Source organism: Oryza brachyantha, chromosome 5 (genome assembly GCF_000231095.2).
Source record: "Oryza brachyantha chromosome 5, ObraRS2, whole genome shotgun sequence".
Classification (NCBI taxonomy): Eukaryota; Viridiplantae; Streptophyta; class Magnoliopsida; order Poales; family Poaceae; genus Oryza; species Oryza brachyantha.
In genome coordinates this window covers 15,410,714-15,432,358 of record NC_023167.2, presented here as the reverse complement: position 1 = coordinate 15,432,358, position 21,645 = coordinate 15,410,714, and the positions used below count along the sequence as shown (strand labels likewise).

At 42.7% G+C, this 21,645-nt stretch overlaps 3 protein-coding genes across 3 annotated transcripts; 1 reads left to right on the top strand and 2 right to left on the bottom strand.

Moving 5' to 3' along the window:
- Positions 1 to 115: 115 nt before the first annotated feature.
- On the bottom strand, positions 116 to 2,431 carry LOC102721083 (protein NUCLEAR FUSION DEFECTIVE 4-like). Its single transcript, XM_040524177.1, has 2 exons — positions 1,103 to 2,431; positions 116 to 961 (listed from the first exon to the last, which is right to left on the bottom strand). Exons 1-2 carry the CDS (start codon positions 2,245 to 2,247, stop codon positions 496 to 498), a joined length of 1,611 nt encoding a protein of 536 aa, XP_040380111.1. The 5' UTR covers positions 2,248 to 2,431; the 3' UTR covers positions 116 to 495.
- A 10,378-nt stretch (positions 2,432 to 12,809) lies between these two features.
- On the top strand, positions 12,810 to 16,722 carry LOC102723055 (alanine--glyoxylate aminotransferase 2 homolog 3, mitochondrial-like). The gene is made up of 9 exons (XM_006654478.3): positions 12,810 to 13,111; positions 14,352 to 14,582; positions 14,701 to 14,871; positions 14,975 to 15,118; positions 15,220 to 15,399; positions 15,504 to 15,729; positions 15,829 to 15,942; positions 16,050 to 16,136; positions 16,243 to 16,722. Exons 1-9 carry the CDS (start codon positions 12,863 to 12,865, stop codon positions 16,284 to 16,286), a joined length of 1,446 nt encoding a protein of 481 aa, XP_006654541.2. The 5' UTR covers positions 12,810 to 12,862; the 3' UTR covers positions 16,287 to 16,722.
- A 221-nt stretch (positions 16,723 to 16,943) lies between these two features.
- Positions 16,944 to 21,297, bottom strand: LOC102720801 (TOM1-like protein 6). Its single transcript, XM_006655343.3, has 9 exons — positions 20,988 to 21,297; positions 19,836 to 19,914; positions 19,511 to 19,609; positions 19,076 to 19,189; positions 18,835 to 18,983; positions 18,644 to 18,725; positions 18,474 to 18,559; positions 18,116 to 18,346; positions 16,944 to 18,036 (listed from the first exon to the last, which is right to left on the bottom strand). Exons 1-9 carry the CDS (start codon positions 21,125 to 21,127, stop codon positions 17,139 to 17,141), a joined length of 1,878 nt encoding a protein of 625 aa, XP_006655406.2. The 5' UTR covers positions 21,128 to 21,297; the 3' UTR covers positions 16,944 to 17,138.
- Positions 21,298 to 21,645: the final 348 nt, after the last annotated feature.

Below are 21,645 nucleotides of genomic sequence, written 5' to 3'. Positions count from 1 at the left end.
TGCATTTTATACGTTAAATCTTGAATACACCTTAAAATGGACAATATTATCCTATACAGAATAGAGAAGTTTTCCCTAAAAAGGTCAGGGGTATAAGTTGCCTTTTTTGGTGGTACATCCACTAAAAGTTTGCTGGATAATCACAAATAATATATTAAAACCGTCCAAGTCGATAAAAATAATTTATCGCTAGCTTTTGTCCAGTCACAGTGATTTGCAACATCCCGGTACTAAAAGTGAGCTGCATGTTCTCCTTTCCTTTTTTAATTATATATATCTATATACGTACACGTAATTTGAGCTTCCCAATCCATGAAGGGATCACTCAAGAAAGTATAGGAAAAGAAACTAATGAAACAAAATATTTTCCCTGAGGAAAAAAAAAAGATAAGAAAATGCTACTCATCACTAGCTGTAAACTTTTTTCTCCACTTAATTACGTGGCACCTAGTTTATTAAGCTTCTATGGCAGAAGCTTCTGGTCACCTAATTAAGTTAGTTGCTGGCCCCTCCCGAGCGCTCGGCGTCGACCTCGCCGGAGCTAGGCAGCCTCCCGGCGAAGCCGCGCGACCGCGTGTACAGCACGGTGCACAGCGCCGTTCCGACGGCGCACGTGGAGCCCCAGACGAGGAAGGTGTCGCGGTAGCAGGCGGCGCCGAGGCAGCGGTTGCCGCCGCGCGCCTCCTTCTGGTAGAGGAAGGCGGCGAGGTAGCCGAAGCAGAGCGAGCCGACGGGGATGTTGGCGACCACCACGTTGTGGTTCACCCCGAAGTTCTTCCTCCCGAACAGCTCGCTCGTCGCCGACACCGCCACCGAGGTGATGGCCCCCGTGCAGGTGCCTACCACCGCCGTGCTGGTGTACAGGAACATGTCCCTCGGGTCCAGCAGCAGGAAGAATGCGCCGGCCATCGGCGCCATCAGCGACGCCATGGACGCCGTCCTTGACAGCGAGTAGCCGCTCCTGCTCAAGTCAAACCCGAATCATATAAACAAAGGTTCCAATAGTATTTAAACAGCAAGCTGTCAGTCGCACGACACGAGTGATTTTGATCGGGCGAACAGGTAGAGTGGCGGCGCATGCATGCGTGCAGAGCTTGCTTACTTTGCGGTGTAGTAGTCCAGGAAGGCGGGAAGGAGGCGGCCGAAGAATCCAAACGAAGACGACAGGGAGACGAGAGTGGACGGGTCGCTGAGCCCACGGGACTCGGCGATCTGCCCCAGGTTGTTGAGGAAGACCAGACCAAGCGTGCCACTGAACATGTAGCTCAAGAAGTAGAGCCAGAAGTCGAGCCGCCGCAGCAGCCGGACGCCGCCGACCTCGTCGTGGTAGCCGCTCTCTCCGGCGTCCTCCTCCTTGTTCTCCGCCTCGGCCACCTCGAACACCGACACGGCCGTCTCCGGCACGACGGTGGTGGCGAGGTCGTGCACTCGGTTCTCCCGCTTTGCCTCCCGTAGCTTGTCCATGCTCTCCCGCACCTTGAGCGCCGCCGGGATCAGTATCGGCAGGGCGAGCAGGATGTAGAGGCTGATCATGTGCTCGCTGGTCGAGAGCCCGATGGACTTGGAGCCGATGCTGCCCACGACGGCGCAGGCTCCTGTGGCCAGGGTGACCGCGAACATGGCGAGGAACGCCGGGTCGGTCCGCCGGTGGCTCGTGAGCTCGACCACCCGGAGGGACGGCGCCGTCACCAGGGTGACGAGCATCGGCACGACGGCATTGAGGAGGAGGTATACCTTCTCCTTGGAGTACCTCGCCGTGGCGCCCCGCGGCATCTTCTCTGCCATGGTGGTGTAGAACTTGGCGCTCAGCCCGAGGTAGCTCGTGGCGAGGCTCACCACGACGCGGCTGTCCGACGGGAAGTTCTTGATGCAGAGGAGGTAGCAGACGGTGTTGATCCAGCAGATGCCGTTGCCGGCGAGGGAGGTGAGCAGGAACAGGTGCCAGTACTCGAGTCCGGACCTCTCCAAGAAGAGGAACTGGACGCCATACCCGATGAGGCCAAAGGACGCGCCGACGACGGCAACGAGCCGCAGAGGCAGGTACAGAGCGGCAACCCCGGCGAACCAGCCGAAGAGCTTCCCGGCGTCGGAGGCGAAGGCGAGGAAGTTGAGCTGCACCTGGGAGATGCCCTTCACCTCCTTGAGCTGCGACGAGTAGACGGGGAAGTCGGCGTTCGGGCCGTTGATCGTCTGGAGCCAGACGCATCCGACCAAGCTCAGCCAATGGGCTGAGGAAGGAGAAGGCATAGCTGGCGTGGATCGAGGAGGATTTTTCCTCTCTGCCTCCTTGCTTGCCTTGCGAACGAGATACCCCGCTACTTATGCGAGATCTCGGTGGCCCGCCGGTGCGGCGATAAATGCAGGAGACGACGGCGACGGCGACGGCGACGGCGATGCCTGTGGCTCCGAGCAATATGCTTATGTGTAGTTTCTTGTTGGCCATTATGGCTCATGGCACGCAGCTTATATAGTGCTAGCTCTGCTGTTCGGACCAAGAAGTACGTGACACTGTGGCTCTGCGACAGGCACCTGACCTAACAGAAATGGCCGGCCAGGGTTGGCAACGAAGAAAAGATGCAACTTTTCCTGATCCTCTCTGCAATTAATCCCAGGAGGCTCAGGACAGCATTAAACGTATACGTGCTCCAAACTGCAATTCAGCCGTCGTCAATTGGAAGCAGCTGCTGGCCGCTGTATCTTTCGTCCAGGTCCGGTCCTAAGATTTTGGTGGCCATGGCGAAACTAAAAACGGGCCCTAAATATAACGTACAGTAATAATCTTATATACCTAATGTTACCGATTAATATTTAAAGGGTATCAAAAATCAATATTTATATAAGAAAACTAGCAATATTGGCAGAGCCTTCAAAATTTTTTTCTAATATTTCTAAATGCAAAAACATTGACGATGAGCAATAGCAATCGTATCTGAATTTTCTTTCCAGTCATAAAGAATTGTAATATAGTGGCGTTGAACTCATACATACAAAATTATAAAACTAAAAACATAAATGAATAAGTTATGGCAATCGTCATGGACCCATCATCGCTAATCCTAGGCAGGGGGCCCAAAATTTTGGGGCTCGGTGAGGCCGCCCCTCTGCCCCGCCCTTAGAGTAAACCAGCTATAAACATATTTTAAGATAATAAGAGAGGAGAAAAAAGAGGCTATGTATAGATTTATAGCAAGTTGCATCACAGACTCCAAGACAGAATGTGTGTATGACAGATAAAATCAGTTATTGATTGTGTAGTACTCCCTCCATGTGCTAATGTATGACATCATACAAAATATGTGTGTATGACAGATAGGGTCAGTTATTAATTGTGTAGTACTCCCTCCATGTGCTAATGTATAACATCATAAAAAAGTTTGGAGGTAGCATATGTTTTGTAGATAATATTGTATGAATTGACTATTAGATTGACTATAGATGATTTGGAGCTAGTAGTCGGCTATACTATTAAACTTGCTCTTAGGACCGGCCCTGCTTTCGTCAGAGATCAAGCCAGGTTTCCGGTTCAGCAAGGTGCAGCGTGTGCTACTAACCTGTAGACGCTCGTGCAGTTCATGGCCGAGAAATTCAGATGCGTCAGAGAGAAGGCTCATGCTGCTCAAGCACAACCGCTGGCCCCCTTCAGGCCACGAGGTACAGACGCCGGCCAAGCTGTGATCATAAACTTCGTTTTTACTACGTGTTGGCCGTCAGAAATCAGATCAAGGAACGTGTTAGGCTGCATGGCCGCAAAGATCACACAATGCATCATGTCACATTGTCAAAACGGAGCTCATGTCTTGAAGAGACCAGCAAGAGGCGGCAAATTCTTCAGTAAATGCAGGGCACATCATACCAAGGATGGCCGGGATAATCCTCGCACGTGGCAGCTTTTTCACGGTGTCTGACGTACTGGATCTGAAGATTTTTCAGTTCCTGGTTCCTACCGGACGGCTTGAGATCGAGCCGTACCATTTGATGCTCCTGATGCTGATGCGAAGTATTGCACACAAAATGCATTTCGAGCATACATACCGGTCCAGAACTCAAGATATTTACATACGTGGGCCGATCAAACTTATCCAGTTCATCAGCCTTAAAGATAAAAATCAGTTGCTGATGTGCTGGATAAAGGATAAGTATTGGGACGTTCGTGTTTAAATCCATTGGATCACCAATTGTGTCAGTAATCACGAGAGTATCACAAGAAAATATCTAACTTGGGTTCTGTTACTCAGTTGCCAATTAGGCAACAATTCTTGTTAGCTGGTTAGGCTGGCGTGTGTATAATCGTATTCAGATAAGGAGAAAAAAAAATCAGAGCTGGTTTGGTAAGTGTCTGTATTATGTGCAGATAGGGCAATGAGGTAGGGGTATTCAGTGTACACTTCTAATATAATCCGCTGGTTCAGAGTGGTTACATTTCCTTCCTGTGATATGGTAACTTCTTCATGGTGATACAACTGTTTAAACATGCGAAACTCATTTTCTTGTTCATGGCCACATTTGCAGGTTACCTTAGATTTGTGCTCAAATTGGAATCCCATCATATCGGAAGAGTCAAAATACGTCAGCCATAAATGGATAAACTATTTTGATCTACACGCAAAAGGAGATGAAGTTAACTTTTTTTTTCTTTTTTGAGAAAAAGAAGTTCAACAGCACCTCTTTCCATCACCGAGAACTCCCAAAGCGTTATGCGCGGGGTTCTTGTTAGATTTTTTTATTTTTAAAACTTCTTTAATAAATAACTAGTATGGTGGTCCGCAGCATCGTTATAAATTATATGATACATGTATTCTACTTCTAATATTGACTGTCTTACTTTTTTATTTGAATTTCAGAGTTTTCTAATTGTATTTCTACCGGGAACCTCATTTTGCTTTTTTATTTTTCAATTTTCAATTTGTAATTATATTTGTATTCTAAACAGTACCTCTATATAAACTCGTTTATATGTAATATTTATTTTTAATTCAAATTTACATACTTCTAAATTGGATTTATATTGACACATCAATTCTTTCTTCTAGTTTTACTTATTTTTAATTAGAATGTTAGATGTTTCCAAATTGCACTTATGGATGATCTCTTCACTTAATATTAATTATTTTTTAAATTTTAGTCCGAATTTTGAATTTGTTATAAATTATAATTACACATGAACTCTTTTTTACTTTTATTTATTTTTAATTCTAAACTTGTATTTCTAATAGGGTTCTATTTTTTCGATTAATATGAGATTTTGTAGTCAATGAGAAGCTTCCAACATGCTAATTTATTGATGAAGCAGATTTTGGCCAGAAGATATCCAACTTTTCTGTTGTGCTAGTTTTTTTAAGCTGTTGTGCTAGTTTGTTGAAGAAGCGGATTGCGGTGAGAAGGTATCTAATGTGCTACTTTGTGGTGTCAAAAGATCTGTGATTATTTCGTTTATTTGTGTTTTGCTAGGTATGCATGATTTTCGTGTACGACCGAGAAAACCAATAAATCAGTTACCATCATGGGTGCTATAGCCATATATGAGTATGATTGTGATTGGATTATGCATGATTTCTATTGTTTCTGTCTCACATGGTTGCAACCAAATTTCCTTGTCCGATTTCACAGAAAACATGATTTTTCTTTTTTTTCTCTTATTATTTTCGTGTCCGATTCCATCTTATTCCAAAAAGACATGTTCTATTATTTTTTTTCTTATAGAAACCTCTTTTATTTGCTTTGTCCGATTCAAAGGCACGCTCTTTTCCTTTTTTTTATAGAAACATATTTTCTTTGTTATCTTTTTTCTGTTATTTTTCTTCGATTAATGTGAGATTTTCTATCCTGTGAGAGTGAACGTGATTGTTCCTTTTTCTGTTACATTATATATATAATAGATTTTATTACTATATTGAAGGAAAATATTACCTTTTGACCATGCCAATATTGATGGCCTGATAAGCTAACGCTGTCATACAAACTGGTTGTTGTGGCAAGCTTGTCACTCCAATGGTGCTGATATGACCAAAAGGTTTATATAATAAAAATACAAGGTTTAGTAATAAATTATTTATTAAAAATATTTAAAAAATAAAAAATTCTTCATGTTATGTGCGTGGGGTGGAAACAAGTCTGCATGACTCCTTTCGGATTTGGTAGGATAGCATATATATTGTGTGCCTTTCTTTCTACGTACTTCCTTCGATAAAAATATTTACTATTTAGAATAAATTTGGTTAAACTTCTACAATTCTGATGGTTGATAATTTCTTAATCTTCAGTTTAAATACACGAAGCCGCTGAAGCCGGGTAGACTCCTATGCTGCTAGCATGATGGAGAAGAGAAATGATACGCATAGGATTGTCCTCGAAATATATTATTATAATATCATAAACTCATTAGATTTTATAAATTTATTACGACACAAAATTGTTTGTCGGAATTTTATAAGCTGGGTCAAATCTTGTCCTAATGTCAAATATTTTTTTACCAGAGGGAGTACTTCTTTTTTATTTTTTCTCAGCCAATTGAGTGAAAAGTAAAGCCAAAACGGAGAAAACACCGCGACATAATGTCATGGTCGAATGTCAGGTCTACGATTGATAATAAAAAATAGTTGAGTTGAATTTTTCATATTTTGAATCAAAAGTTTTTAATTTGATTTGGAAGTTTTAAATTAGGAATTGATAGTTTTAAAATTTGACTTAAAAGTTTCAATATTTGGAAGTGAAAGATTCAAAATTTAAGTTGCAAGTATATGAAAACTATATTCAAAAATTATTTTTTTTGTGGCCTTTACCATTTCGTCGTGGTGTCTTGTGTTCCCTCCTGTTGGTTCCCAACTGCCGGCGCATGCATGCCGCCTGCCCTTCTACAACTCTAACACATCCATGAGCAAGTACAATAGCGATCTTATACAACGATCTGAGTAGCACACAAGGTAGGTCATGGGTTTAAATCTCCATAAGAGCATGAATTTCAGATTAGGTATTTGAGGGGCTAGATCTTCTACTTGGGCTAGGTTCTCGAAGTTTCTGAAATAAAAAAAATTACTGCATATATCTGAGTGGATATAGAGGCCGGGTAAAAATACCCTTCTCTAAAAAGAAAACTATAAATATATGTATTGAGAAAAAATAAAAAATAAATGATACCAGTTGGCTCCACTGTTGAACTAAACTGCTATCTGAGTGAACGCACGCACGGAGACGGAGGCAAGCCCGGACGTATTAGGTGCGCAAGCTGATTGCGCCGTGGAGCGATGCGGCAACGTTGCCCCCTCAACCATCCTCCAATCTGCCGGGACGAGTGCAGTGTGCATCTGTGCTAGCAACTGGTTGCAAACTCGCACGCCATGCTGCGCCGCCGTCGGCTCCGCGGGGAGAGACCGCTGTCTTTGCGGAATCTCCGCTCTTCGGTCCGCAGAGGCCCAGCTAATAATAATATAGGCACCATTCGCAAGGTGATACTAGTCATTAGTCAAATCAAAACACGTAAAACGAGCAAAACCATGTATATAATTAATTGAGTATTAATTTTTGCAAACTTGAAAAATAGTTTAATTTGAATTTTTTAAATAACTTTCGTATAATTTTTTTGAAAAAAATATCCCATATAATAGTTCGGTAAACGTGCACACGAAAAATGATGAAGAAGTTTAAGTTGATTGTCACTTGCGAACGGTGCTATAGTCGTTCGCTGGGCCGCCGCAGTGGACAGTGGGCTCGGACTGCATGCGCGAGCCGGCGAGCGGACCGCATGCCCTTTCGCGCAACACCGGAGATTTCGCATCACGCGGAAAATAGTGTATTTTACGTCCTTCAGTTGCAGGGCGAGCTCGAATTTCGTTTCTCAGTCGTAAAATCAGTTACGAAGTATATTCATCTTTTAAAATTAGTGCAAATAAGGTTATAAGGCAGTATTAAGGCTGACGTAACGTATACGTGACTAGTTAACTTGTTTCTCGTGAAACGTGACACTACAAGTAAATATAAATATAAATAAAACATACAAGATTCATCTTGTAAGTTAAACAAAAATGAAAACATAGTAAAACCTCACATGTTAATGGTCCCACACCATCAACCTCATTCTTCCCTCCTCTCTCACGACACGTAGGTCACAATATACTTTTATCCTTTTTACTTGCATATGGATTCTGCGTGTTTTATTTTTATCTTTTTAATGTTGCTTCTAGTGTCAGGTGAGATGGTGACCATCTTAAATCAGCCAGGTAACCGATCTTACCTCACTTAAGTGGTTTTAAGAGACCAGGGATACGTTGTAACTGGTTTTGTGCTCACAAGACGGAAACCGAACTCACCCTAAAACACTATTATTTTTGTTCTATATTATACCATTTTTTTTGCCTTGACTCATATGTATGCTAATAAATTTACATAATATATCAAAAATATATATATATTGATCCATAGATGAATCTAACCATATCTTAACAAGTTTTATAATACAGAATGGAGGAAGATAATAAAGGACGTGAAATACACTTTTTTTTCCCCGCATCACGCGCACCGCGGTCCACGCGTGGAGTAGTATCGGCGGCGCGGGCTGTGTTCACCCGGGCGCATCGCGCGAGCCGCGGAGCCGATCAACCGAGAGGAGGAGGGAGACGGGCCGCGCGGTGGGGAGCACGAAAAATCCACTGCGAGGCAGGCGGGAGGCCTTGACCGGAGGCCCAACGAGAGGGTTGGTTCGTCCCCGGCCGCACGCACAGCTCAGCTGCACGCCGTACCCGGCCGTTGATTCGTGGCCGCACAGCTGGTTAACCCGCGGGGTAGCGTGGTTGTCAGTTTGTCACTTGTCATCAGGCCGTATCGAGTCCAAACAAAAGAACGAGCCATCCATCTCGATCGAGAGATTCCTCGCACAAGTCATGCATGACATCAGCTAATCTGTACGCCTCCCTCTCTGCCTGCCCTTGGTCTTTAGGCTCGCAGTACGTCCTCTCCTCCCTGTTTCATATATGGTGGCGTTCAGGACAAAGAGACTTATTTTTAGGCTTTGTCCCATCAAATATTTAGATGCTTATTATACATATTAAACATAGATTATTAATAAAACATATCTATAATCTTCGACTAATTCATGAGACGAATCTATTGAGCCTAATTAATTCATGATTAGCCTATATGACGTTATAGTAAACATGATCTAATTATGAATTAATTAGGCTTAAAAAAATAATCTCGCAGATTAACACTCATTTATGAAATTAGTTTTTTTATTAGTTTGTATTTAATACTTTAAATTAGTATCCAAACATCTGATATGACATAAGGCTAAAAAGTTTAGCCCCGTCTAAATAATCCCTATATTTACTCTACTCCGTTGTCAGTGCCAGATCGCGGGCTCGCAGTACGTCCTCTCCTCCTTGTTTCTTCCAAACAAGAGAGAGAGAGAGAGAGCACGAAGATGTTTCGCAAACGGGGAGAGAAACGGTTCACGCATCATCCGGTGAAGCTCCAGTAAACCACTTTACATGGTTGGGTTGGGTGCATGGAGTTAAGCACTGCAAATCCACCGAAACCTGTTTAAATTTTCAGTGCATAGAATTTAGTATGACCGTGCATTGGAATGCTGATCAGCGCCGAAGAGGTTGAGAAGCTCCAACTTCCAACTGCCTTCTCACGGTGACATTCAAATAGATACGGAGAAATACTCAGGTTCACCGAGCTTAAGCTACCGACCAACCAAGAAGAGTCAGTGACACGGGACATGTTGTTGGCTAAATAATCACGATACACATCATCACTTACGTTTCACGCACGACCAACTTGCAGGGTCATTTTTGACACATTAAAAAAGCGCCAAATAATATATTTATAAATAAAAATATTAATAAAAATATTATGTACATGTTCTTAGCGAGATAAAAATTAAACTACGATGTAAAAATCCTAAAATCAACTGAAAATTTAATACTAAATTTTTAAATTTTGGTATATAAATGTAAGCAAAAGACGAGTGCCTTGTCGTTGTTGGCTGAGCAGCTAGTACAAGCGGACACATCAGCTCGATTGGATCGGGAAGGTGACTCGGCACCAGTTCGCCTGCCTCTGGCCAAGCCGAGCACGCCGCTTCTGATTGCTATCTGATCACAATTGAGCAGATGGTGAAAGCTAGTGGCGGACGAAATGCAGAAATTAACCTTGTAGAAAGCATCTCGCAAAGCTACTTATATGCAGTATTGCCGAGTTGAGCTGCGGTATCTGAGCAGCAGATCTGAACAGGAGGAGATCGCGCGCCTTTAAATAAACAACAGGAGAAGAGGAAAACGGAGGGGGAAAATGCAGAAGCCAGTTTGCTGACGATCAGTCGCCATCTGGGAATGGAATCGTACTAACCCAAGGTGATTAAGATCGTCCAAGGCATCAACCAACCAACCAACAAACAATCCTAGCTGGTTACTTCACTAATACCATTATTCATAAACTTATATAATTAAGGGTCATATCAGATGATTAATTAAGCAGTGCAGAGTTCTCCTGAAAAACTGATTACTGAAGTGCATTCTTTAACATATTCTTCAGAAGGTCTTGCTCGCAAGCGACACCCCCATCGCCGGGCGTCGTAGTCAGGATTGCCCCCCACGACGAGGTGTCGCCGGGGACCTCAATCAGTCGATCGATCGAGCTCCATGATAAGGCAATAGGATAAGCAGCCAATAGACGTTTCCAGAAGGGAGCAAAATGACGCTCGGCTGATCACCGCCCTAGTGAACTCCCGCAGTACTGAAAACTCTGAAAGCCAAAAGGCAGTGGTGTCTGACGATGAATCGATGATAATTCTCTGGACTGAAAAGTTAACTCACTGATTAATTAGTCATGTTTTCCTATCAGACATGAAAAAGAAAGGTACTCGAGTAGCTAGGAGACCTCACTTGCAAAGGCAAGCTTTTCGTCATGAATACCAATGTACTCTATCCGTCTTAAAACAAATTAACTTTTTAGTTTTATATAATGTTTAACTCAGTCTTATTAAAAAAATATGATTAATAATTTTATTATATTAGAAGATAAAACATGAATAATATTTTATGTGTGACTAATTTTTTAAAATTTTTTTAAATAAAATAGATGGTCAAATACTCGACAGAACAACCGAAAAGAGAGTAGCTCATTGAGAACAGTTCATTCAGTTCTGTAGCTCGCTGGAGCAGAAGATCAGAACAGTTCGTTTGTTTACTTTTTTTTTTTCCTTTGCGATTAAGCAGAACCGTTCATTCACGAATCACGAGGGTCCGTGTCCGGGAACAACTTTGCTGGCACGTTAGTTTTGTCCATTCTGTTTGCTGTATCAGTAACGCTAATTGCCAGCTTTTAAGGTCGAAATTTAACTGCCCCCTTAAATGCGTTGGAATTATCTTTAAGCACTAATGTTCAGATTTATTAGCATCGTATATATCTTGCATCGATTTATTTTTTTATATATTTTTAGAAAATATACCATATTTAATAGTTAAGCAAAGATGCACGTGAAACCAACGAATTAGAGTTTACGAATTTCGACAAGGCCTTATAGTTGGGCCCTTGATATAGGGACCCACCACTTTCACTCAAGCTCTATTTGGAGGAGATGGATAGTCCCAGGAGCATCAGATGATGGTCAATTAGGCAGTTGATGCAAGTTTAGAAAAAGAAAAACAACGTGCTCCCTCCCAATATAACTTGATCTTTCGGTTACTATGAGTGATTGGTGTTTTGTCACAGAATATATACATGAGTGTTCTTTAAAACATGGTTGAAATGGTGGATAAATATATGTCAGAAATATTATGAAAGATGATGTAGGCGATGATGATTTGACATGCATTAAGCTCTATAATATAATCCATTTATCTCGTAATATAAAGATTTTTAGACCTAAACGAGTATCAAGAAAATTCGTGAATTTAAATGGAGGAAGGATTCGAGTGATTTATAAAAGAAAGCAGATAATTAATTATTATAATTAGTTGAAAAAGGATATGGTTGCATAAGTGGTTATATTTTGGGATAAATTTTATATGCTGAAAGTTATTATAACTTTGAGACGGAGGAGTATATGATGTAACATGCTTGTAGAAGCTTTAAATGTAATAGTTGCTAATAGGTAATAATATACATGTTTACGTATGAAACTTTATAACTATTTAATTTTATTATATTCTATTAAAATACTCCATTCGTTTTAAAACATAAGACACCACCACTTTACTCCTATGTTAAAAAATAAGGCACACATTAATTATATTGTTAGATACATTAATAAAACAATAAACTAAAGCCAAAATATATAGCATGCATCGACGTTTGTACTAAGTAAATATATGATTAAATGTTTCTTGATCTTTGTATATAAGGTGGGTATGTCTTATAGTTTGGAACAGTGAGAGTATTGATTCTTAAAATTTAGGTATTAAATATTGTTAAAAATATGGATTCTCTGAGTTTGGGCACCGTTTGAGTGCAATCCAGATTCTTTGATTTTGTTAAAAAAAAAGTCAAAAAAGACATAGTAAAATGAGTCTTGCTGCTGCAGTACTGTGACTTCAAAACACTGTAGCTATAATAAAAAACAGTTAGTTGAGACGATTGATCTCGTGTGTTGACTACGAATCAAACGGCTAAAACTACGTCCAAAGTCATAATCTTCTCTCAGTTTTGTACACAAAATTAGAGAATTGGTTCGAGTGAACTCTCCCACCGAGGCCTTCTTAACCTTGCACGCGCCCAAAGGAGGGAAGGGCAAGCTCGTCATCACCCGTTTCTTCCTCCCTGCCACCTCCCTTCTATTTATAGGCGCGGCCATGGCCTCCGGCGACATTAACCCCACACGCGCGCGCCGCTCACCGAGAAGGAAGCAGACGCCGACGCCTCCAACATGCAGCGCCTCGCCTCCTCCCGGAGGCTCCTCCAGGCGGCGCTCGTCCAGGGCCGGGCCAACTCCAGCCTCTCCGCCGCTGCCGCTGCCGCTGCCGTGCCCACGCCGGAGAATGCCTTCGCCGCCGCCCCGAAGATGCCGCCGTTCGATTACACGCCGCCGCCGTACGACGGGCCGCGGGCGGAGGAGATCTTCCGGAAGCGGACCGAGTTCCTCAGCCCCTCCCTCTTCCACTTCTACGACCGCCCTGTACGTACGCGACACCTTTTCACCCGCTCCGATTTCTTTGGAACGATTTGGGGAAATACTACTTTAGTTTTACAAATCGGAGGCTTGATTTTTTTTTATTCCTCAAAACCATCAAACACTGCAAATTTTCTGTAAAAAAAACTGTAACACTGTCTCTCTATAACAACGGTTGCCTTTTGCTTTTTTTTTTCCGAATGCTGCAACAAATGCATGCGCTGTGTTCAGAGATGATCACTTGATCAGGCTCGCCGCTCGCAGCTTAAACAAATCTGTTTTTGTTTTTTCCAAAAAATTCTGTTGTTTTCTCAGCATTTTTTTATGATCTATTGCTGCCGGTAGCTTTTGGTACATCTTGTTACAAGAAAAGGTAGCCTTTTTTGGTTGTGCAATGTCTTTTTCTGTCGCTATTAGATAGGTTTGGTTGGAATGCCATTTCACCAGCTCTTACTCTGAGATAAGCTGTCACAAGATGCTCGTAAGATTTCCAAAATACTTGTAGTACTAGTTGCCAAAAGTTGTAGTACTGGGAATCATGAATCTAGTACGAAAATGTAGTTCTCTTGTTTCCATCTGTTGTACCACAAGTAGTGGGTTTTTGTGCTGCTTAGTAAAAACAGCAGCCTCTCTGTTCTTGCCTGCAAATATATTTAGTTAAGAGGAAATCGGCCTTTTTTATAGTGTCTGAATAGGACAATTTGGCCAACTACATCTTGTGTCGGTCTGCTAGATCTCAAACATTTGTGGTTGTGCCACACTGCCACTAACTAATATATGTATGGCTCTCTCTAAAATAGATTCATAACTGATAACTTTCCATTGTAAAACTGCACATGCATTCCCCAAGTACATAAATAAATAATGTTAAAGATTTGGATTCCTGGCTGAGGATAGTGCCAAACTGTTCACCTAACATGCTGACTCCTCTCACACTGGAGATCATGCTCCAGTCTCCACACTCAAACAACCTTGTGTACCATGTGGGAACTACTTTTTGATGTGGACATTTATCCTGTTGATAAAATTGGTAGGAAGAAGAGAGAAAACACGTATTAAACCTGCAGACCAACTTATGGGATGGAGGTAGTACTCTTTGAGATCACCTTGAATTCTTTAGAAGGGGGGTTATTAAAAAAATCAAACGGGAAAAATTCTCATTCCATCAAATATGCGAGAAAGAAATGTTCTCGGAAGGTTCCCAGTTCTGGAAATTGATCATTGTAGCATGTAACAAACATTGCAGTTGAACATAGTCGATGGGAAGATGCAGTACCTGTTCGACGAGGATGGCCGCCGTTACCTGGATGCTTTCGGTGGCATTGCAACCGTTTGTTGTGGGCACTGCCATCCTGATGTTGTTGATGCCATAGTCAACCAAGCAAAGAGGATACAACACTCCACAGTTCTGTACCTAAATCATGCCATTGCAGACTTTGCTGAGGCACTTTCGTCCAAAATGCCTGGTGATCTGAAGGTAGCTCGGAGAAAACCGGACATTCTGAATTGAAAGATTCCTAATTTGTGTAGAAATACATTATGGTATTTTTTTCCTTTTGCAAAAGCCTCACCTGAATCTGTTCTTTTCTTTTCAGGTCGTTTTCTTCACAAATTCTGGCACAGAGGCAAATGAGCTTGCACTGATGATTGCGCGGCTTTACACTGGTTGCCACGACATTATTTCGCTTAGGAATGGATACCACGGGAATGCAGCTGGAACGATGGGTGCTACTGCTCAATGCAACTGGAAATTTAATGTTGTTCAGGCAAGTGTCCGTCTTGTTCCCGTTTAGGTATCGGGTAAACACACAGGACTTAAACTGTCACTACATGCAAATCACTGACAATATTCATTTATAACTTGTTCAGACGGGAGTGCACCATGCACTTAATCCAGACCCATATAGAGGTGCTTTTGGTTCTGACGGCGAGAAGTATGCCCGAGATGTTCAGGAAATCATTGATTTTGGGACTACAGGAAGGGTCGGTGGTTTTATTTCAGAAGCCATACAGGTATGTCAATCTCAATGCGTTATTATACCATCACTACTCTGTCATTTCAAACAGAAGTGTTTTTTATATTCTGAAAACAAATGAGTTCCTTTTCCATTCAGGGAGTTGGTGGAATAGTGGAATTGGCACCAGGATACTTGCCTGCTGTGTACAATATGGTAAGGAAGGCTGGTGGCCTCTGCATTGCCGACGAGGTTCAGGCAGGAGTCGCACGAACTGGAAGCCACTTCTGGGGATTTGAATCGCACGGCGTCATCCCAGACATAGTTACAATGGCAAAGGTGAAGCTTTGACGATCCAATTCAGAGTTGCAAACTCCATGCGTTCTCTCCTCCAACGAATCGAATATCTGGGGGACTCACATTTTCATGCTATTCATCTTCAGGGTATCGGAAATGGCATACCGATCGGAGCAGTCGTCACAACTCCTGAGATCGCGCAGGTATTAACCCGTAGAAGCTACTTCAACACTTTTGGTGGCAACCCTGTCAGCACTGCCGGTGGCCATGCTGTTCTCAAGGTTCTGGAAAAGGAGAAACTCCAGGAGAATGCCTTTGTGATTGGCTCTTACCTGAAGGAAAGGCTCAACAAGCTGAAAGAGAAGCATGACAGTGAGTATCAGTAGCTACGATAAATCATCATATTGCAACCACAGGGATCTACAGGGTAGATTTGTTTCTTACATGTGGCTTCTGTGGATGGATTTCCAGTCATTGGTGATGTTAGGGGGAAAGGCTTTCTTCTTGGGGTTGAGCTGGTGACTGATCGCCAGAAGAAGACTCCGGCCAAAGTTGAGATCGGCCATGTCATGAACCACATGAAAGGTACTCAAGTTTCCAGCCTCTTCCAGTTCTATTACTGAGACTTTACCGGGAGTAATTTCTGAACTTCCTTGTTATTCCAAAAATTTCTGAACTTTCTTCTGCGATAGACATGGGCGTGCTGGTTGGCAAGGGTGGTTTCTACGGGAACGTCTTCAGGGTAACACCTCCACTTTGCTTCACTAAAGAGGACTCCGGTAAGATCTTGTACTTCTGCTACTGCCAATTTTCCAATGCATGTTTCAGTAACTTCTCAATTTTGATCCATGACTGTAACATGATTTGATGAACTGCTGCATGCAGATTTCTTAATTGACGTGATGGATATTGCACTGTCGAAGCTGTGAGTCGGAGAGGAGCTGGCAGGATCAGCCTGATCTCGTGGGATCGATATCCATAAATAATGTGGGCGATTTGGTGAGATAGCACCTCGTTGTCTCGTAATCTGTCCTGCAAACCCACCATGCGCAACACCTCAGCAAGTGATCCAATTGGCGCTCCGGTCTTATCAGATGTGTTCTTTTGATCAATAAGTGCATGTTAATTCAGATGTATTACTGTAGTATAAGAACCCTATTGTTTGCATAGTAGACTTGAAACAGACAAATCGCACTGCCCAGGAGATACAACGCGATGCAAACGTTGTTAAAATCATGTCGTCAAATGTCAGTGATTTGGCGATAATGTTGTGCAAAAAAGTTGTTCCAGCTGGGTAATATTGGAGAATGTTTGCAGATCAAACGAATTATACAGGGTCCTTGTTTGGCTCTTTCTTTGAAAAAACCGAGCATCATGTTTGCAAACAAAAAATAATATGTATAAAAATTTTATATATGTGTTTTTAGCTATCTATAAACAAATACTTAAGAATAAACTATGATGAAAAACTTCAAAATCAACTTCAAATTTAAGGCTAAAAATTCGATTTGTTTTGCTTATAAATATAAGCAAAAGTGAACAGATGAGACTCATATACACATCACAAATGAAAGCGGCGAGGCCGATGAGCAAGAGCCCACCCTCTAATGAATGTCATCGATCATTTACAGCAATAATGCTCTACTTATCTCTTTTATATTACAATCGGCAACCACGAAATTAACCAATGTAACCAACACAAAACCTTGACAAATATACCGCAAATGTACACCAAGCTGGAACAGCAGTAGCAGCTAGCTCGAAGCCTTAAATTCAGTAAGCTATTTCTTCCCACCCAGCAAAGGTTGACTACTGCCATTTGGACTAGGCATGCTCGTCGTTCTGCTCATCTTACCTCCACCGAAACTCTTCACATCAATCAAATCACCAAATAAATTGTCTGGCATGTAGTATGGTTTGGCTGCGGCCGCTGGAGCTTCTGGTTGCCGTAGAGTCCCATTCATTCTAGCATCCTGAGCCATGGCTGGACCATTTCTTGTTTGAGAACCAAAAGAGCTATTTTGTTGCGTGGCTTGCATGGGTCGGGTAGGGGATGGCACATGTTGCCTTGGGGGAGCAGCATACGGAGATGAAGGAGTTGGATAAGTATTTGTTGGAGCAGCAGAAGTGACAGGAGGGTTCTGCGTCCGGTATGTGGCAGGCTGAAAAGGATTAGTTGAGTTGACACTCGCTGGCATCGCCCATGGTGGTGCTGGGTAGCTAGATGCATACTGCATGGGCTGAGGTTGGTATGCTCCTGCCTGTGTGCCTTGTCCAGTTTGGGCCCAAGGAGCAACATAATTGTTGTATGGGGTGTAAGCTTGATTCGTCGGATGTGCCTGCTGGTTTGAAGAGTAATGTGATCCATTTGATGCAGCAGGCTGATAATTCGGTGGTAATTCGGGCCCATTTGACATGACAGGCTGCTGAGTGCTATTTTGGCTCTGTGAAGAAGAACCTGTAGATGCTTCAGGGGGAGTGTACAGGGTGAGGCTTAGAAGGTCGATCATGTCCTGCTCTTTTGTCCGAGTACCACTGGCAGGAGATGAGTCAACAGGAACCATTGCATTGCTCGCGACAGAAGATGAGGTTTCAGAAGTTGCTGGGTCAACAGGTACAAGGGCCTGATCACCAGCACTGGATGATGCCTCGTTACTATCTATCACAGATTTGTTTTTTCTGCAGATATAGAAGTAATTAGGGTTTACTTGCTGATAATTAATTTATAGATTGCTTATCAAAGGATACTCTTAAGTACCTTCTTGCTATCTGAGCAAACTCATCATCTTCATCCTCTTCAACTGGAGGTGCAGATGGAGGTACAATTGGAGGTGCAGATGACTTTACTTTTGGATCTTCTCTGGGTATCTCGTCTCTCCTTGGTGTTTCAACTGGCAAAGGAGATCCAGCAGCAATAGCATCATGTTTTGCAAGTATGCCCTGTAAGCGATCATTGATTTCCAAGCCTTGCTTCAGTAGCTCCTCATTCCTAAACAATAGGAACCACAAAAACTCGGTTTAAAAGATTGGATCTTCGGACGCTTTTACAAAGTTTTTTTTTTTTGCCATGGTTCATAAGCACGAACAAAGACAAACAAGAAACCCAAACAGCTTACCCTGTGGAACTGACAAATCGCATGAGCTTTTGTTGATTTGATCGGCATTGGCTAACAAGCTCTGTAATAATTTCATCTTTAACAGCCTGGGGTCACCAAAATGATAATAAACATTTCCATAAACTTCAACAAAACTATTTCTGAATTTAATGTTGAGAATTTCAACCTACCATGCGATCAGAAGGATTCAAAGCATTCACCATATCACACAGCAATTCTGTTGTATCTCTAATATTATTCAAGTCCCCTAAACTGGAGAAAAAAGAGACAAAAGGTTTATAGCCATAAAATGATGTAACCAAAAGGACAGCTGGAATGAAAAAAAAAAACTAACGAGTACTATACTAGATAGGGATGCAACCTCAGAGTTTCAACATCGGATGCCATTCTCTCATTCAGACTTCCAGCAGGATATGTAGGTGAACCATAGGGTTGAGCATGACGCGTTGCAGGGGGAGTAAATATTGGAGGCGCATCTAGAGGACGTCGCGGGAACATTATTCCTGACCTCTGTAACACATTTTGACATTAGCTATTATGATAATTGATATCTGTTCCCCAAGTAGTATAAGAATACTAAAAAATAGCAGCATACTGCAAACCTTAAGTTCAATGTATGACCAATAGTACTGAGGATATTTGCCTCCAGGTCCACCAAATGCTTCTTGCCATGAGTCCAGAAGTACCAATACTTTATCCCTCACTTGCATATCATGCTGCATGGATATTCATAAAATGGATATTCTTAGAAAAAAAACATTGTTCTAAATTTCCCGGCAAAATTGTGTACCTAATCTTCCAATTAATATGTAGAAATTAATGTTTCCATAAATTCTTAACACAGAAAGAACTTCCACTGTTTGGGTGAGTCAACTTCTTTTAGATTGTTTATTTAGTTCAAATTCCTAGGGATTTGGATCCAAATTCCCAGTATCCAAACAGGTCCTACTGCAAAAATATATTACTCCTCTTGCTTAGCTAATTTAAACAACATAATAGTAATGACAATAGTGGTGATAACCAAAAGAGGGAGATACCTTCTTTTGGACAATTTTAACCATTTCCTGCAAAATATTTTGTTCAATAACTTCAAAATGGACATATTCACCACAGTTCTTCATCACTGTCTCCAACAGCTGAAAAGATTTTGCAACCAATGTCAAGAAAAATTATAATCATGAAGTAGTGTTAAACGAAGAATAACTTGATATGCTGCCTTATGCTGATAGTTCGACAGTGACTCAGGAGCAGATAATGAAAAAAAAATTGCATAACTGTTCATTCAATTGGACAAGTTGATGTTTGTCACAGAATAAAATTTAGAGTTCCCACATAAAAAATATTATCATGGTAAATACACACCGTCAATGTGAGAAATTGCACTCTTGGATCCCTATGCTGCAACCGTTTCTTCAGAGCTTTTACCACATCCTTCGTTTGCCTGATTCAAATGGCAAAATTTGTAGCAATCAGTGATCAGATATAACTTAATCTGGAGTCTGGACAACATTATATCTAGAAGTTGTTTTTAGGGAGAAAATGCAGCTTAGCAATTCAAACTGTGGAGTTTACTATAAGAAAAAAAAAACATATGTGTCCTTAATAATTCAGCTCCTTGCATTGTACTGCTTCAAGTGAATGTTCAAATTCAATTGTTCCGAAATAAAAGAATATTTAAATTCAACATAGTTACTAAACAGTATCTAACAGAGAACATCAAACACACACACTATGAACAGTGACTTAAATCGGATTCAGAGCTAATATTTACCAAGAGACCTTGTCTTTTAACGGAAATACTAGGACGCAAGCACTTAAACTAACTACTAGAGCTACCTTTACGTCATATTTTTTAGATCACTTAACCCCATATTTTGGGGCCCTGGATAACTTAGACCCTTTGAGAATAAACCATAAACATACAATAACCCCCACAAATTCTGTCATAATCAACCATGATATCTCAGCACGTGCTAAGACATAGCTATACCTGATCTCAGATTACGATTCCTCAACTCATACTAGGCTAAAGGTTGTACCGAAACACGCCACCCTAAGCTGAATTTAACCTGCAAGGCCGTCTAGTTATTGCTTACACCCCTTCTAGTTCCAATAACATGTAACAGGTACCGGAAAACAATCCATGGTTACATAAGGCTACTTCCTAAAAATCATCTAAATTTTAAGTTCAATTTAAGTAGCAACAGGGCGAAACCGATTGAAATTTTGACCGAAGCCCGCTGAACCAATCGAGTCAACGCCCCTAAACCAATTTCGACGAGGACAGCAGAGCCGCGACAGAAAAACAGAAAGCAACAAACGAAATTTCCGCTCCCCACAGCAAGCTCCAGCCCCGCGGCACAATCTGTCCCCCGGCGCAACCGTCGAGCCAGGCAAACGCACCCCACGGCGGCGCCGGGGGTTCCCACAGGCGAGAGAGCTGCAAGGGGGTCAAACACAGACACAGCAGCAACGGGAAGGGAGGGGGAGAGGAGGGGGGAGGCGATCGGTCACCAGCGGTCGGCGTTGAGGGTGTCGCATATCTCGAGGTTGATGGCCCAGTCGGGGCCCTGCAGCAGGTGGCTCGTCGCCTTGTCCACCCGCGACGACGCCGGCAGCCGCGCCGGCGGCGGCCCCGTCACCACCGGGTACATCGCACCCCGCCCAAGAGAGCGCCGACCTGGCCTGCCGCTGATTCCCCGCCACCGCGCGGCGCCGAGACCTCGGGCTGGGTTCGGGTGTCGTACGCGATACGGAGCTCCGAAAAATTCTTCGATATTTTTTCGCTTCCTTTTACTACGACGAGGAGGAGGCCGAGGGGCAGGTGGGCTCGTCGTCTCGAGGAGCAAGAAGAATAGGCTCGGCTGCGTTTATGTACCTCGGGCCACGGGAACCACCTCGATGACAGGTGGGACCCGGTCCCACCTGTCGGCGGCTGCGAGGGAAGGAATCGCGTGGCGCGGGGGGCCCACCTGGCACGGGGATGGTTTAGGTTTTTAAGCGGTTTTGGGGCAGAGGGGTTTATCCATTGACGACAGTTAGTACTTGCAAAATCTTCTTTGTCTCGCAGTCGCAGGCTGGTTTTTTGTCATCTTTTGGAACAAACCGCTTCGTCAGCTCTAATGCTTCTTTTGTTCATCCATGGAGCCTATCTAGCCCAACAGGGTTCGCA